The sequence below is a fragment of the Phocoena sinus genome, chromosome 5 (assembly GCF_008692025.1).
Source record: "Phocoena sinus isolate mPhoSin1 chromosome 5, mPhoSin1.pri, whole genome shotgun sequence".
NCBI classification, from domain to species: domain Eukaryota; kingdom Metazoa; phylum Chordata; class Mammalia; order Artiodactyla; family Phocoenidae; genus Phocoena; species Phocoena sinus.
The window spans coordinates 63,441,808-63,457,824 of NC_045767.1; the positions used below are offsets into that span (position 1 = coordinate 63,441,808).

The 16,017-nt window shown below is 39.3% G+C and overlaps 1 protein-coding gene across 1 annotated transcript in view; it reads left to right on the forward strand.

The window, feature by feature from the left end:
- Positions 1-16,017, forward strand: part of NWD2 (NACHT and WD repeat domain containing 2) — a 201,637-nt gene that overhangs the window by 168,913 nt on the left and 16,707 nt on the right. The window contains exon 4 of the mRNA XM_032632883.1: positions 13,683-13,886. Coding sequence (XP_032488774.1) covers positions 13,683-13,886 — 204 coding nt within the window. The remainder of the gene's footprint in view (positions 1-13,682; positions 13,887-16,017) is intronic.

Sequence of the window (16,017 nt, forward strand, 5' to 3'; positions counted from 1 at the left end):
CCTAAAATCACACAGCAGAGGGCCTGTGCTCTTAACCACTTTCAGGGCCAGCTCATCAATAAAAGTTAAACAGAAGACAATGGGTGAAGCTTAACACATATCTAGGTGAAAGTATGAAAGACAGCTTAGACCTTTTTTTCTATTGAAATTTGTTTAAAGAGGTTTTAAGATGTCTAAACGGATAAACTGTCTATTTGGAAGTCTTTCTGAAGAAAGTATGATACGGTAGAAAGATCATGGACTCTGGAGTTAGAGACACCTGGGCTCAGAGTTGGGCTCCATCTTTAACCAGCTGTGAGATCTTAAGCAAGTTACTTGACCTCTGCTCCTTAGATTTCTCAGCTTTAAGGTGGAAGCAGTATTGTCATAGAGATCAAATGAGTTAATGGCTTATAATTTCAATTTATAAGTTCATATTCTTCCCTTATGAAAAAACCAGTGGTGCTGGATAAATGAGTTGTTACTTTATAATAGGCACAGTCACTGAAATTACTAGAAGATGCATCCAAGAATGATCTTAAATAAACTGTCCTTATCCCAGAATTCAGACAAGTTAGCAGAGATGAGAGGACTGGTGGAGGGCCCCTTCAAAGGATGGTTACATGAAAGCCTACAATAATGTTTTATCTCCAGGAAAGGAAAACCAAGACATATGAGTTTGGTCCCAAGGAAATGAGCCAACATGGAAGGGAGGGGTGGGTCTGAGCAGAGCCTCTGCGCTGAGTTTGGGAAGTGGGAAGGGGAGGGACTCAGAACAAGGAAAGAGAATATTATACAAGATATTAGGATTTTTAAATTGAAGTATAGGTGATTTACAATATTGCATTAGTTTCAGGTGTATAGCATAGTAATTCAGGGTTTTTTGCAGATTATATCCCATTTTAGGTTAATACAAGATATTGGACATAATCCCCCTGTGCTATACAGTAAATCTTTGTTGCTTATTTTATGTATAATATTTTGTATTTATTAATTCTGTACTCCTAATTTGTCCCTCTCCCCTTTGGTAACTATAAGTTTCTTTATCTGTGAGTCTGTTTCTGCTTTGTGTATAGATTTGAATAATTTTTTAAATTACACATACAAGTGATATCATATAGTATTTGTCTTTCTGACTTATTTCACCAAGTATTTTATTCTCTTTTATGGCTAAGTAATATTCCATTGTAGTGTGTGTGTGTGTATATATATATATATATACACATACATATATATACACACTACAGCTTCTTAAGCCAATCATCTGTTGATGGGCACTTAGGTTGTTTCCTTGTCTTGGCTATTGCAAATAGTGTTGCTATGAACTTTGGGTTGCATGTATCTTTTCAAATTACAGTTTTTAGAAGGACTCAGTTGTGGAATTCCAATTACAGATTAGGCATATATTGAAGGAGACACTTGCAAGTTGCAGCAGGTCTTCATAAGCCCAGGCCTTAGTAATGGGTACCCATTAATAACACTGCTCTTGGCATTAAGACAGCTAACACTTAATGAGCCAGCTTTCTTTTGTCCAGTTCTCAGCCCCATGGTGCACATGTCAGGCTTCCTCCTAGGCCTGTCTGCTTTGTCCGCAGTTCAAAACAAGAAACTTTTCTTGGAACTGTGGACCAGCAGTATATGCATGGGCAATTCAGCTCCTTTTGTAAGACTTTCAAAGCAGCACTGAAAGGCCTCAGGAGGATCTTCACACGCACACAGGCAGTTCTGAAAGAACCTTTAGACACGCTGACCAGGGCTGACCCCTGCAAGGCAGCAGGAGGAGCAGTGACAGCCTGCTCCGGGCCAGGCATTGGATGATGTGCCCAGGCCAGGATAAGGACCCAGCCAGCTGGACAGTGACTCTAAGAACCAGGCCTCATGGGCTTCCCTGGTGGCGCAGTGGTTGAGAGTCCACCTGCCGATGCAGGGGACACGGGTTCGTGCCCCGGTACGGGAAGATCCCACATGCCGCGGAGAGGCTGGGCCCATGAGCCATGGCCACTGAGCCTGCGCGTCCGGAGCCTGTGCTCCGCAATGGAGAGGCCAAGAACCAGGCTTCATAGGCACTAAAACATGACTAGAATTCGTATTTTTCAGTATGGAGCTACATATCAAGTCTGAGCATGGGACTTTTTATATGTTAACATAAATTAATGCCATTTCTACTGACATAATGCCCTCAATATTTGCTAACTTGATGGGATATTATTTATAAAAGCAAAAAAGAAATTGGAAGAATCTAAATACTTGTCAGTAAAAAAAAAGTGGTGAAGAAAATGTGGAATATTCTTACGATGGAATATTTTGGTTATACAAAGAATGGACTAGATCTAAATTTATCAACAGACTAATCACAAAAAAATATAAGAACGAAAGAAGGGTAGAATATGCCGCCTATATAATTTATGTAAATGTTAAAATAGAATGCCCATAAATATATATTTGTATGTATAAAATATAAAAATAGACCAAAAGAGTATATAATGTGTGCAAACTTATAATTTGTGCATCTTGGGAAGGAACAGGAGAATCAGCCTGGATTTGCAGGTCAAAGGGGAATTCAACTTTATCTGCTATGTTTTATTTCTTTTATTTAGAAAATGTCTATTGGAAATAAATGGAGTCGGTAAGACTAGAGGTAAAAGGAACTACGCTTAAGTACTGTACTCTTGTCAATAACACCATTTCCTACGGGGATGGAGGCTCAAAATTCTGGTACTGCTATCAGGTATACTGGAATTGAACAACTAAGTAAATGAATGGCAGATGGTGGGATCCAGGTTTCTCACAGCTGGATTCGAAAAGTACAGATCAGCAAGGGGAGGTGGCTAGAATAATCCATGTGTTAAGGGGTTAGCGTTGGAGATGTTAGTTATGAAGTTTATGGAGAACTCACATTTAATTTTAAAATAGATTTAAGTGTATGATTAACAACTTGATATGGAGCACAGATGGTTACCTATGGGAATATTTATTGATATGTGTATATACACAGGTTAGCGCACACACATATAATTCTGAGAGGGCGTAAAAGAAATGAACTGCAGTAGCAGCAAGTGCATCGAGCACCCAGATCTTGGTTTCTAATTCCATCCTCCAATAAAAGGAACAGGGGCTTCTTGGAGAAATGGGTGATTCTGAGAGGGGAGCAGAATATACACAAGCTAAGCCTGGAGCATCTTATGCCAGAAAGTTAGTAGTTCTTAAAAAATAAAAATTGCCACAATGATGGGAGCATGTTAAAGGGACCCAGGAGCGAAGTGAAAGAGCTTCCAAAAGGCCAAAGCTGGAAAAATTTGAGCAACAAAATAAAGTAGCATCGGAATATAACCCAAAGTATAAAATAGCCACGACTCCCTACTGATATAAAAAAGTAATTGGATAAATTACTAAATTCTGTGCACAATACCAAATGAGGTAGATTATGTAAACTTTGTAGACACTCCACCCTAAAGGAGGGGAGCATAACTCTCACCCCTTAAGAGTGGGCTACACATGGCGACTTCCTTCTAAAGAGTACAGTATGAAAATGGGGCTAGGGAGGTAACCTTACGGTAGAGAAACCCAACAAATACTACTTCAGCCTCATTAATATAAGGAAAATAGCACTTCTGTGATCTTTCTCCCCCAAACCCCTAACTCCAGTCTAATAATGAGAAAAATATCAAACAAATTCCAATAGGGCACATCCTACAAAATACATGACTAATACTCCTCAAAATGATCAGGGTCATCAAAAACGAAGAAAACCTTAGAAAATGTTACACACCCAAGAGGAGCCTAAGGAGAAATGACAACCAAATGTAATACGGCATCCTGGAACAGGAAAGACATTGCATTAAGTCAAAACTAAGGAAATCTGAATACACTATGTATTTTAGCTCATAAAATGTACCAATATTAGTCCAATAATTGTAACAAATGTACCATACTAAAGGAAGATGTTAAAATCAGGGAAAACTGAGGGAGAGTGGTGGTATATGGGAACTTCCAGTACTCTGCTCGATGTGTCTGTAGGTCTAAAACTGTTCTAAAAAGTAATCTATTAATTTTTTAAAAATCACTTGAAAATATGACCAAATGTTGAGTTTTCAGGCTGAGCTGTGGGGACAGTTATTTTCCACTTTGTATGTTTCTCTATTTTTTAATTTCTCAGAATTAGAAAACTAGAAATTGAGCAGAATTCTGTCCCATTATGTGAATTAGTGATTATGGTGGGCAATTTTACTCTCAGTTTTGTTTATATTAACACTGATAAAAGTCACTTATGGAATAAGGCCAAGATATAAGCTAAAAATTGCTGAACTTCTTTGTACCCAACTCTTTATATAAGTAGTAGGATGGATTTCTAAAAGTGGAATTTTATACCTACTGCCAAATTACATACTCAGCAAGGTTCTACCCATTTCTACTGGCACCCTGTGTCTGAGTGCCCATTTCATTACTGCCTAGACACCACTAAGTATTATTATTTTTCTCTATCAGTTTGATAAGCAAAAAAGATCTGATCACATGCGTTTACATTTGCAGTTCTATGAGTATTAATAGAGTTGAGCATTATTATTATCTTTCATGCTTACTGGCATTCGTTCTTCTGCTTCCATGAATTATCTGTCCATGTGCTTTGTCCATTTTCCATTGCTTTACAGAGCTCTGTACAAATGTTTGGAATATTACTGTTCTCTCCTTTCTGGTCTTCTATGACACCATTCCATACTTCCTCCTCCTGCTTCTGTGCCCACATAAAGGTTGGTGGTCCTGTGCTTTTTCCACTCTTATTCCTTCTTGAACTATCTAATCCATACAGAACTCTGACCACTCTTCCACAATGAAATCTCAAAAGGAGTAGGGACCATGACTGTCTTGTTAGCATCACCAACTGTCCTACCTTGCCTGGGAATGAGGGGGCTCCTGGGACTTTCAGTGCTCAGACTGGGACAGTCCTGAGCAAACCGAAATGGTCAGTCACTCTGCGAGTCAGATGCTCTTTAAAAGGAATCCTTGCACATTTCTCAGTTCTCAGTTTCATAAGGCAACTGTTTGAGGTTAGGGTTGCAACTTGTATTGATACTTTGGAACTGATTAAATGAACCGCAAATCCCAGAACGGTTCCATTCCCTGCAGTTCTGTTGTTACCCAACCCTTTTCACCCTTTTGGTCGCTTCCTTTGCTCCAGTGTTTCTAGAGAATTGTCGACCTAAATAAAAGGGTAAAATGAGGCAAGCTCAAAATTGTAAAAAGGTGAGTTTGTTCGAGAACAGCAGGAGAACTGCAATTCGAGACACACAAACTGTAACAAGCCACAGGTGAGTCCGCTGAGGGTTGGAGGGAGGCTGTCTTTATGGGCAGGGAATGTAAAAAGGGCAGAGTTCAGTGAGAGTCTATTAAAGTCAAAAACAAACGGAGACCGGCTTTGAAAGTTCCCTAAGCAGACAAAAACCAGTCCAGTCATACAAAGCTCAATTCAGCTTATTTTGCGAAACCAGCCCCACGTGGGTCATTTCTTGTTCATGCCTCTGGAAACCATAAGCCTAATTTCCCAGGGTTGATATGAGGCAATCCCTGACCGACTCCCTATCATTTAAGAAAATTCCAATATTATCAGTTTTCTGTCAATCAGGCTTTTACAAGAAAACAGTTTCTCAGTCCTTAAGATTTGTTTTACCTAAGGATACATGTGTGAGATTTTACATATTATATCCTCTGGTTCCATTTTAGATTGAAATTCTTTCACAGAATAATAGCTGTGCTCAGTATTTTCCAGGTAATGAAACTTTGTTACAGAGAAAAGCACATTGCAGTAAGTGAAAGGTAGCAGAATTACTATTGATATAAGTAAATATCATTGATATAATATTATTGATATCAGTTAAATTCAGCAGTGGGTTTTAGCATGTAAATTTAACAGCCACAGTTAAACCATGAATATCAGTTTTAAGAAAAATGGTAAAATTATAATTTATATGAGCTGAGACTCTCAAAGAAGCTAGATAGAAGCATTAACTTACTCTGTTGTACAGTAAATGAAACTAGTAAGTCACTTAATCTATGACTTTACCCCCTCAGTACACTTTAGGATGAATTACCAAAGATGCCAGATCTTATGTTAACAAAAAACGCTTCATTTTGTTCATCTTTATGCTCAGGCTGCCATAACAAAATACCATAGACTGGGTGGCTTAAACAACATAAACTCATTTCCTCACAGTTCTGGGGTTTGGAAGTCCGAGATCAAGGTGCCAGCATGGTCTGGTTGCGGTGAGGACGCCCTTCTTGGCTTGAAGACAGCTGCCTTCTCTCCGTGCTCTTGTTTGGCGAAAGGGGCTCTGGTCTCCCTTCCTCCTCTTATAAGGGCACCAGTTCTACTGGATTAAGGCTCCACCCTTATGACGTCACTTAACCTTAACCACCTCCTTAAAGGCCCTATGTCATTCACGTGGGGGGTTAGGTCTTCAACATATGAATTTGGGAGGACACTTGTAGTCCATAGTAATGCTAATCTTTTTCAGAAGAGTTGAATTTAAACAACTCAAACCTGGTTATTAACACACCAATAATAATACAAATTGCTTCATTTTTTAACATTTCTATTTTATGTGTGGGTTGTCAGCTCCCCCTGAAGCGTTGCCTGTGTTCCCTGTAAAGGTTAACTCCACGCCTCTGTTGCTCTTCTAGGCCGCTAACTCAGTGAACCCAGGTTAATTCGTTTAAGTCTTTTTTTCTCCACCCTGGAAAGTGGTGGAGTTTGTTCTTATCTCACCACATAGTCTCACCTTCCTACCACCTGTAAACAACCATTTACCCATTCTTTCCTCCTTTCATCTTGTTTCTCTTTCTTCAGTCAAGAGATGTTTCCCTTCTCTATCTATCCAGCTGTACTTCTCAGTATTTATTTCTATTACATGTATGTATGCTTGAGTGTGCCGAGTATGTATGTTTCTCTATAAACTATGTTTAAGTAAAGTAGTGGTGCCTTACACCGCTTATATTGTCAAGTGCTTTACATTTCACAGAGTGTTTTCACCTAGAGTAACTATTTGATCCTCACAAGAAACCAGAGTAGATGTGTGACCAGATAAGTACACAAGGGTAAAATATTATCTCGGTTTACAGGTGTGAAAGCTGACATTTTATACTTTAAAAATTCTTAAATCAGTTGTGAAGATGTTTCTTGACTTTGGAAAAACATTGAGAAAATAACACTAAGTATGTGAAACAGGTTCAGCTGACTCTCGGAATGGTTTAGTCGGTCCTACTCTGCAACAGAGCACTGACTGTAAAGGTTGGCTGTGAGCTCCAGGGAATACATCACAACCATCTTTGTCTCTCCACCCAATGTCAGATAAAAAGAATAACAACACCCAGGGCCATAACACTGAACAGTCCTCGTGAACAGTGCCTTCTGGAAGTATGCAGCACACAGCTTGCACAGACATGCATGGTGGCCCGGCCAGGGGCACTGGCTAGCAGAGCTATCACAAGTAAGCCGTCTGCAGGCACCTCAGGAGGGAGCATAGCACAATAACTTGATGAAGTAGAAAGAATGAGGTTTTTGAAAGCCCCATATTCAAGTGCTAGTATTTCCATGTCTTCTTAGAGAAGTGGTCTGGGCAAGCCAGGTGAGGTCTGTGAGCTTTGGTGTTCTCTTCTGCAACTCTCCCTACTTCACAGACTCGTGAACGTTAAATGAGATCATGTACAAGAGAAAATTGTATATATGAGTGCGGATTTTATTTTAATAAATAAAAGAGAAGCTTATAGAAAGGAAGGAATAGTTCCACCTGCCTTGTATTAGTGACTGGATGGGAGGGGACAGGGCCTTTACAGAGTATGTGCTTCAGCTTGTTATAGCACCAGTGGTGGGGCGGGGAGGGTGATAGAATCTCTCCCTTCCAGCTTCCCCATGAGTGATGGCTCATCAACAGCAGTCCAGGGTGCACTTGCCCATCTGCCAATGAAGCCTAGCCTCCATAACCCCAGAAAGACTGCCCTCACCTGTCTTTCCTGATATCCCACAACAGAGTAAAAGTAAAGACTTACTGAGATCACCAACACCATCGAGAATACATCAACCCCTCTGCTCTGTTTGCTGCAAGGAAAACTGCATTAGCATCAGACTCAGACCCCAAAGAGTCTCAGTTGCAAGCCCAGGCAGAACTAATTGCACATAAAGAGCTGGGGGCTGGGGGCGGTGGAGGGCAGGGGAAAGAATCAATGTTTGCAATGGGGAAGAAAAATCAATCGAGGGGAAACAGAATGTTATCTCTAAGCCTTTGAAAGCAGTGGCTTAGATGTATCTGTATCAGTGGCTCAGATGTGTCAGATGTATCTATAAAGAAGGAAAGGATGATACAAAGAGTAGAGAGTCCTTTTACATTTAAGTTCTCAGTTATAAGGAAATCAATAGTTCAGAAAGTATTTCTTTTTTTAAAAATTGAGGTGAAATTCATATGGCATAAAATTAACCTCTATAAAGTGAACAATTCAGTGGCATTAGTACATTAACAGCGCTATGCAACCACCACCTCTATCTAGTTCCAAAGCATCTGGAAGTATTTCATATGCCAGAATTTTATACACTGACACTACTGTTAAAAACAGTAGAAATTTTTCTTAGACTTTTCAACCATTTGGGCTTAACTCCAAGATTGTATTTGAGTATTCAGTTGGATTTTTGCTTCTTGCCTGACTACTATTGCATATCTTCAGTGTTTCAGGATGGGCCAAATTAAATATGTTTTTACTTAGGTGGGTGGGAGAGGCGATGATAGGTTTCTACAGACAAGAGAAATCCCATATGTCTATGTTCATACGTGTATTGACAGCATGAGTAAACAATTCAATGAAAAGTTGAAAATTATTTCAGCCACATGCATTTCTTCCATACAGGGTCACACAAGCAGACTGATCAATGGTATAACTAATAAACGTGGACCTCAATGCAAAACCAAATATAGTCCCTCAACTCTCCATCAAATTTCTCCAGAAACTGGCAAAGCTGTTTTAACCAAGCAAAAAAAAAATGATCTTCTTGAACACTGGGGTCAGAAGGATGTAGAAAATCTGATTCTTCTTCAGTTATGGGAGTGAATATTCTACGACAGTGAACAGAAAAGAATGCTTTCTTATGCATAGCTTCTGTAGCTGCCCTAGGCTCGCATACTCCCCATGGCTACAGGGCTAAGGAATAGTCTGATTAGAAAACCAAGACTGGACCTCCATCTTGCCACCTCCACTTTTACTGCTAGCATTTTAGACTTGGTCCTGCATCTCTACCCCTGCTCTGAGCCACTGACCATAGGAGCTGGACTTTGCAACTGAGTTGGACTGTATCTTCCTCTAAATTGACTGTTGCCAGCCCTGGCAGATACAGCCATGCCTTGTGTGTTACCTTATAACTGCAGACACATAGAACCCCAAAAAAAGTCTTCCTGAAAAATGTGGTAGCAAATTTCCCTTTTGCTGTTACTCTCTCTGCTATTTCTCAAATAGCGAGGTAAGATTAAGACAGAATCCTATTTTGGACTCCTGTAAAGTAACTGCTTCGTGAATTATGAGCATTCCACCCAAAGGAAGAATCAACAGAGAGAAGGAGAAGGCTTGGGGAGAACAATCCAATAAGTAACTTTAAGCCTATCTCACATTATTACTTTTCTGAAGTTCTGTATTACTTTTTATACAGTAGGCGCTCAATATAACTTGTTATTTGAATTGGATGAGGATATTTTTTCTTCTTTAATAATCTCTACTCTAAGGAACATTTTGCCTTACTATACTGATCAAATAATTCTAGTATTTGGTGCCAGCTGTCAACTCAAATAATTATTTTTAAATAGTCTTCGATTTTTTGTAATGATCTGCTGTGTTCTCTGTCCTGTCCCTTTGGTGCTTGCTAACCATTACTCATGAGACCACATATGCATTGCCCATAGCAAGTGGACCTCAAATTCTAGATTCATTTGTAACCGCATTTTAAAACCCAGATTCATGGGCTCCCCAAGCACCGTGGTCCTTCAGTCAGAGAAGGGATCTTGTAGCTTATATATTAACAAACACCCTGGGTGATCCAGGTGCATGTCATCATGAAGCGCATTTCAGAAACTGATCCATAAATTTGATCCTGCCCTAGACTCTGAGACCAGCCTTATTTAGAGCAAAGCAAAGACGGAGAACCAACAGTAAATTGCTAATACAGAGATTATGGTCCTTCCCTGGGACATGACCTTGTTTCACTAATCACCATTTTGTCCTCTTTCCCACTTCATGCCTGAAATCCAGCTGGTGTTGCCCTGGATCTTGGTTGCTGGGTCCATCTTATTCCTGGGCTTCATTGGCTGTCGATGAAGAATTGTCAGTTACTAAATCCCATATTTAATGTTTTGCCTGTTCAGCAAGTCCTTCACCCAGTGGCCAAACTCCACTGTTTGCCTTTGGGGATTTCTCCAAAAAGTCCAACTTCTACTGCTTAGAAGTCTACTTAGTCCCTTCCCTGCCCAGGTAGGTTTGCTGGATAATTCTTCCCAGTACTAAAACGTCACTCTTCATGACAGATTTTTCTTTTTAATTTTAATTTTATTTTTTAATTTTATTTTTTGACTGTGTTGGGTCTTCGTTGCTGCACGCGGGTTTTCTCTAGTTGCGGCGAGCGGGGGCTACTCTTCGCTGCGGTGCGCGGGCTTCTCATTGCAGTGGCTTCTCTTGTTGTGGAGCACGGGCCCTAGAGCGCGCAGGCTTCAGTAGTTTGGCACACGAGCTCAGTGGTTGTGGCTCTTGGGCTCCAGAGTGCAGGCTCAGTAGTTGTGGCACATGGGCTTAGTTGCTCCGTGGCATGTGGGATCTTCCTGGACCAGGGATCGAACCCGAGTCCCCTGCACTGGCAGGCAGATTCTTAACCACTGCGCCACCAGGGAAGTCCCCATGAGAGATATTTCTGACTGAGGGTGCTGACTATCCTTATCCAGATTTAGCCAAGATGAATAGGATAGTCACCAAGCTGGCTGTCCTTAAAAAGATCATCTCCCTCTGTATCTGTGGTAGAGTAAGAGGGAATGTCTGCTCATTTACCCAAGTTTAACATGAGAGATTTTAGAAAAGGAATTGTTAAGTGAAAAACAACTCTAAATAATATTATTTTTGTTGCATACTGCCTGTTGTCAAGAATAGCCCAAAACAAATGCAGATTAAAATAAACGTGCTCTAGGACTGCCGTGGTGGTGCAGTGGTTGAGAATCCGCCTGCCAGCACTGGGGGCATGGCTTTGAGCCCTGGTCCGGGAAGATCCCACATGCCGCGGAGCAACTAAGCTCATGAGCCACAACTACTGAGCCTGCGCTCTAGAACCCGCGAGCCACAACTACTGAGCCCACGCACCACAACTACTGAAGCCCGTGCACCTACAGCCCGCGCTCCGCAACAAGAGAAGCCACTGCAATGAGAAGCCTGTGCACTGCAACGAAGAGTAGGCCCCGCTCGCCACAACTAGAGAGAAAGCCCGCGCACAGCAAAGAAGACCCAATGTGGCCAATAACTAAATAAATAAATGTTTAAAAAATAAAAATACAATAAAAGTGCTCTTAATTGGTGTTTAGGGCTGAAGTGAAGGTTGCTGACAAAACTGGTACTTTCCCTAATTGTTACTCTACCTGCTGAGATCTGAAATATTATCTTTGAATAAAAGAAGAAGTTTCAAATAAGAATAGTACAAACACTAAGGATTTCTTTCTCTGTCTTGGTTCATCCATTTATTCAACAGATATGTTTTTTAATATTTTCTATGTGCTAGGAATAAACAGTTCTGGCCTCTGCCCTCATGGGGCTTACCATCTTGTAGCAGAGTTTAGGTCGTGAATCTATTTTGGAAACAGGTCTACCCAGGACTTTTATTCCCTCACCTGACTATGTGAGATGAAAAGGACACTGTGGGTTGCAGAGGTAGTAAGAAATGCCCCCAAGGAAGCCAAACCACAATTCTCCTTCCAACGGTTACTCAAGGCTGGAAGTTTATGGTAAAGGTGCTAGTCAACAGGAGGAAAGGATGAAGATGCCCACAAGTTAAATAGAAATCTTCCCATGGATACTATAAAGCAGACCAACTTGCCTTGGATAGTATAGATCTTTGTTAGAGTTCTGTATGTTCCTTCCTTGTTTCTACTAGATAAGACATGGAAGATTAATTGAAATACCAGGTGCTATATAAGCTAATATTTTTGTTAGCTTAAGTCAGTGGTTCAGGCACCAGGAGGGCTTACTAAAACACAGATTCCTCAGCCCTATGACCAGAGTTTCTGATTCAGAAGGTCTGGGGATGGGCCTGAGAACTTGCAAGCCTAACAAATTCCCAGGTAACACAGATGCTGCTGGTCTGAGGACTACATTTTTAGAACATGGGCTTAAGCAAACACTTAGAGGAGCCTTGAAAATGTTGCTCCACAAACGAGGATAGACAGCATCTTCGGGTTTAAAAATTTTAAATACCTGTTGTTTATCTCACTACAAAATAATACATATGTATTGCAAAAAACAGTTTTAATAAAAAAGCAATAAATTCATAAAACAACCAAAGTAAATTCAAAACCATCCACCGAAAGATAGCAATGAGTAAACTTGCTGTGTATTCTTATAAAATCTCTATGTGTATGTGTTATGTTTATGTCTACAAATATATACGATCTCTCTGATATATATATAAGATATATATACAACATTGAATTCATCTTATATGTACTGTTTTGTAATTTACCTTTTCACTTAACAGTATATTATAAACATCCTTCTACATCAATACAGTTCTAAAACATAATTTGGCACATCCTTTGAATAGAGGTACCGAAATATATATAAATGTATTTAAATGTTCCCACTTGCTGGACACTTAGGTTTAACCCTTTTCTGTTCAAACAGGTTCAGCATAAATATGCTAAGTCGTTTTGTACATCCTTAATTATTTTCTAAGGACAGATTTCCAGAAGAAAAATTGCCAAAACTCATGTATGTTAAGTCTTTTAGTACATATCGCCAGACTGCCCTTCAGAGAAATATTGGATCGATTTACACAACCATCAGCTGTATAGAGGTATTTTCTCACATGTCCACGTGACACTGAGCATGTGTTTTCCTTTGCCAGTTCAATAGGGAGAAAATGATACCTGTTTATATTGTTTATATTTTGAATTTTTTCCAGTTACCAGTGGAAACGTTATGTGATTTATAGTGACATCACATTCAGCGATCTCATACTTCTTTCATTTGTAGCTGTGTAAATCTGGGGCTTAGAATCAGACTATAAACTCTATACAAAGCAATTTTTTTTGGTTTGTGAGTTTACATGTTTGATATTTCATAGAGTCCAGCATGTCATTTTTCTTTGTTACAAACAAACAAACAAAATTTCAAAATAGACAACCTTTGTTAGGTTACGTAAACTTTGGGAAATTTTCTTTGCTACAAAATTCTGTATTTTTGATTTGTCTAATGTGATATGCAATCTCAGTATGTGAATTTATTATACTACGATATAAATGGACTAATTTTACTTGTGAAATAATCCATGTGAAAACGTATCCAGTGTGATTACAAGAGACAATGGATAGAACAAAGTATCTTGTTATCTATTTATTAATATTTATTGAGTGGCCATATGATATGAATACTGAAACGGACTTTCTTGGTGATACACTAAACTGAACTTTCTCGGTGATACACAGGGACTGTTAGGTGAAAAATATGGGAACATCCGAATCCCTGGAGAAGTTGAAGCATCAGAGTTTGAAATGATTTTGGATGCTGCCATAGAGGCGAAGCTGGAGACCAAGTTACTGGAAGAGTGGTACTGTCGGGACGAGAATTCGGTGCCAGCAGCTTATTACCTCAGACCCAAATCGGAAATGCTGAAAAGCAATAAAAATGCAGTAAGCTATCTTTCTCTCCAAAGTATGTCTCTCTCCATGACTTTAAACAGTTTATGTCACCCAGGGGTGGTTTTCTCCACAGAAAGGGCACAGTAGACAGAAGATTATTCTGCCCTGGACCCTAAATTTCCTTTTAACAACTAAATCCAAAGCTAAGAAATCTTCTAATTTTTAATCCACCTTTCTTTTTTGGCATTTCAGACTTTCCTGCTGGGGTCTTTTCCTTCTTCCTGAAGTATATCTCTTAGAAGTTCCATTAATGGAGGTCTATTAGTGATAAATTCTGTTTATCTGAAAATATTTGTATTTTTCTCATTTCGCTATAATGTATCTATATATATTCTGATTGGTGTATGTTGTGCTTCCTACATTTGCGAATTCATGCATTCTATCAGTTTTGGAAATTTCTCAGCCATCATCTCATCAAATAATGTCCCTCCTCTATTCCTTCTGTTCTTTCCTTTATGCTCTTTAAATAGATGTACAATAGATTGCCTCAATCTATTCTCCACGTCTCTTTTTTAAATTTGTTTAACTTTTGCTTTTTATTTTTTTAAATTTTATTGAAGTATAGTTGATTTACAATGTGTTAATTTCTGCTGGACAGTAATGTGATTCAGTTATACATATACATACATTCTTTTACATTTTCTTTTCCATTATGGTTCATCACAAGATATTGAATAGAGTTCCCTGTGCTTTACAGTAGGACCTTGTTGTTTATCCATTCTATATATAATAATTTGTACCTGTATCCTCCATGTCTCTTAATTGTCTTTTACATTGTCAATTTCCTTATCTTTCTGTGCTGCTGTCCAGAAAATTATTTTAGATCTTTCGTCCAGTTCTTCAATTTTCTTCTTCAGCTGTGTCCACTCTGTTCATGCTTGAGTTTTCAAGCTCAAGAGTTATATTTTTAATTTGTGAAAGATTTTTTTGGGGGGTCTTTTAAAAATCTGCCTAGCTGTTTTTTATAGTCTCTAGTTTTTTAATTCAGTATGTTCCTTTAACATTTCATACATTGTTAATTTATATTCTTGTGCCTTATGTAGAATCTTGCAGTGAGGTTGAGTCATGCATGAATATGATGGAAACATTAGCATTGTCTCTTCTCCAACTTGGTTCCCAAATGTATCAATAATGTGTCCCCCGAAACTGAATGAAGGAGGTAGAGAAAATGGGTGGGACTATTCATTGCACAGACATTTTAGAGATTAAAAGAAGGCATAGCTATCCATCCCTCTTCCAAAGAGAACATCCTTGATACATTCAGCACCCAGGCAACTCTGAGAGTGGAAGAGCCGTGGGTTAGCAACAGCTCTTCATTTAAGGACCCTGTGTCCCTACTCCAATATAAAATAAAAAGTTAAAAAAAAAAAAAGAACCCTGCGTCTTTGTCATTCTGACATTTAACATAAAGCATGCTCTCCATGCAAAATGAAATCATGTCAGATTCCTCGATTTTTCTTGTTCTTCTTCACATGCATTTTTCAAAGTAATTATCTGCAAGACTATGGAGATGAACATTGGGTAAACCCCAAACCATTCTCTTAGGTAAATATGCCAGAAGTAAAGGTAGTAGCTGGTAAAGCAGATATCAAGAAACATGATACCTCAAGAAATCAGTTTGACAAAGTTGTAAAACTTACACATATATTACTATTTAATTGGCTTTAGTTGTTCCTTCTTCATTTGATTCCATGATCGTCTAGGGAAACTTCAATTATTCTCTAAACCCCACACGACATTTCTGCATAAACTGTTGTTAAGTAAATGAATGCTTGAATAAGATTATCAGCAAGACTCTATAAATGTTACTTTCTTGGTAGGTACTCCTATTTTATTTCCTAAAGGATCATACAAATAAATGAGGAAGAGGGTTTCCCTGGTGGCGCAGTGGTTGAGAGTCCGCCTGCCGATGCAGGGGAAGCGGCTTCGTGCCCCGGGCCGGGAAGATCCCACATGCCACAGAGCGTCTGGGCCCGTGAGCCATGGCCGCTGAGCCTGTGCGTCCGGAGCCTGTGCTCTGCAACAGGAGAGGCCACAGCAGTGAGAGGCCCGCGTACAGCAAAATAAATAAATAAATAAATGAGGAAGAAACAACTAAAGACAATTAAATAGTAACATGAGT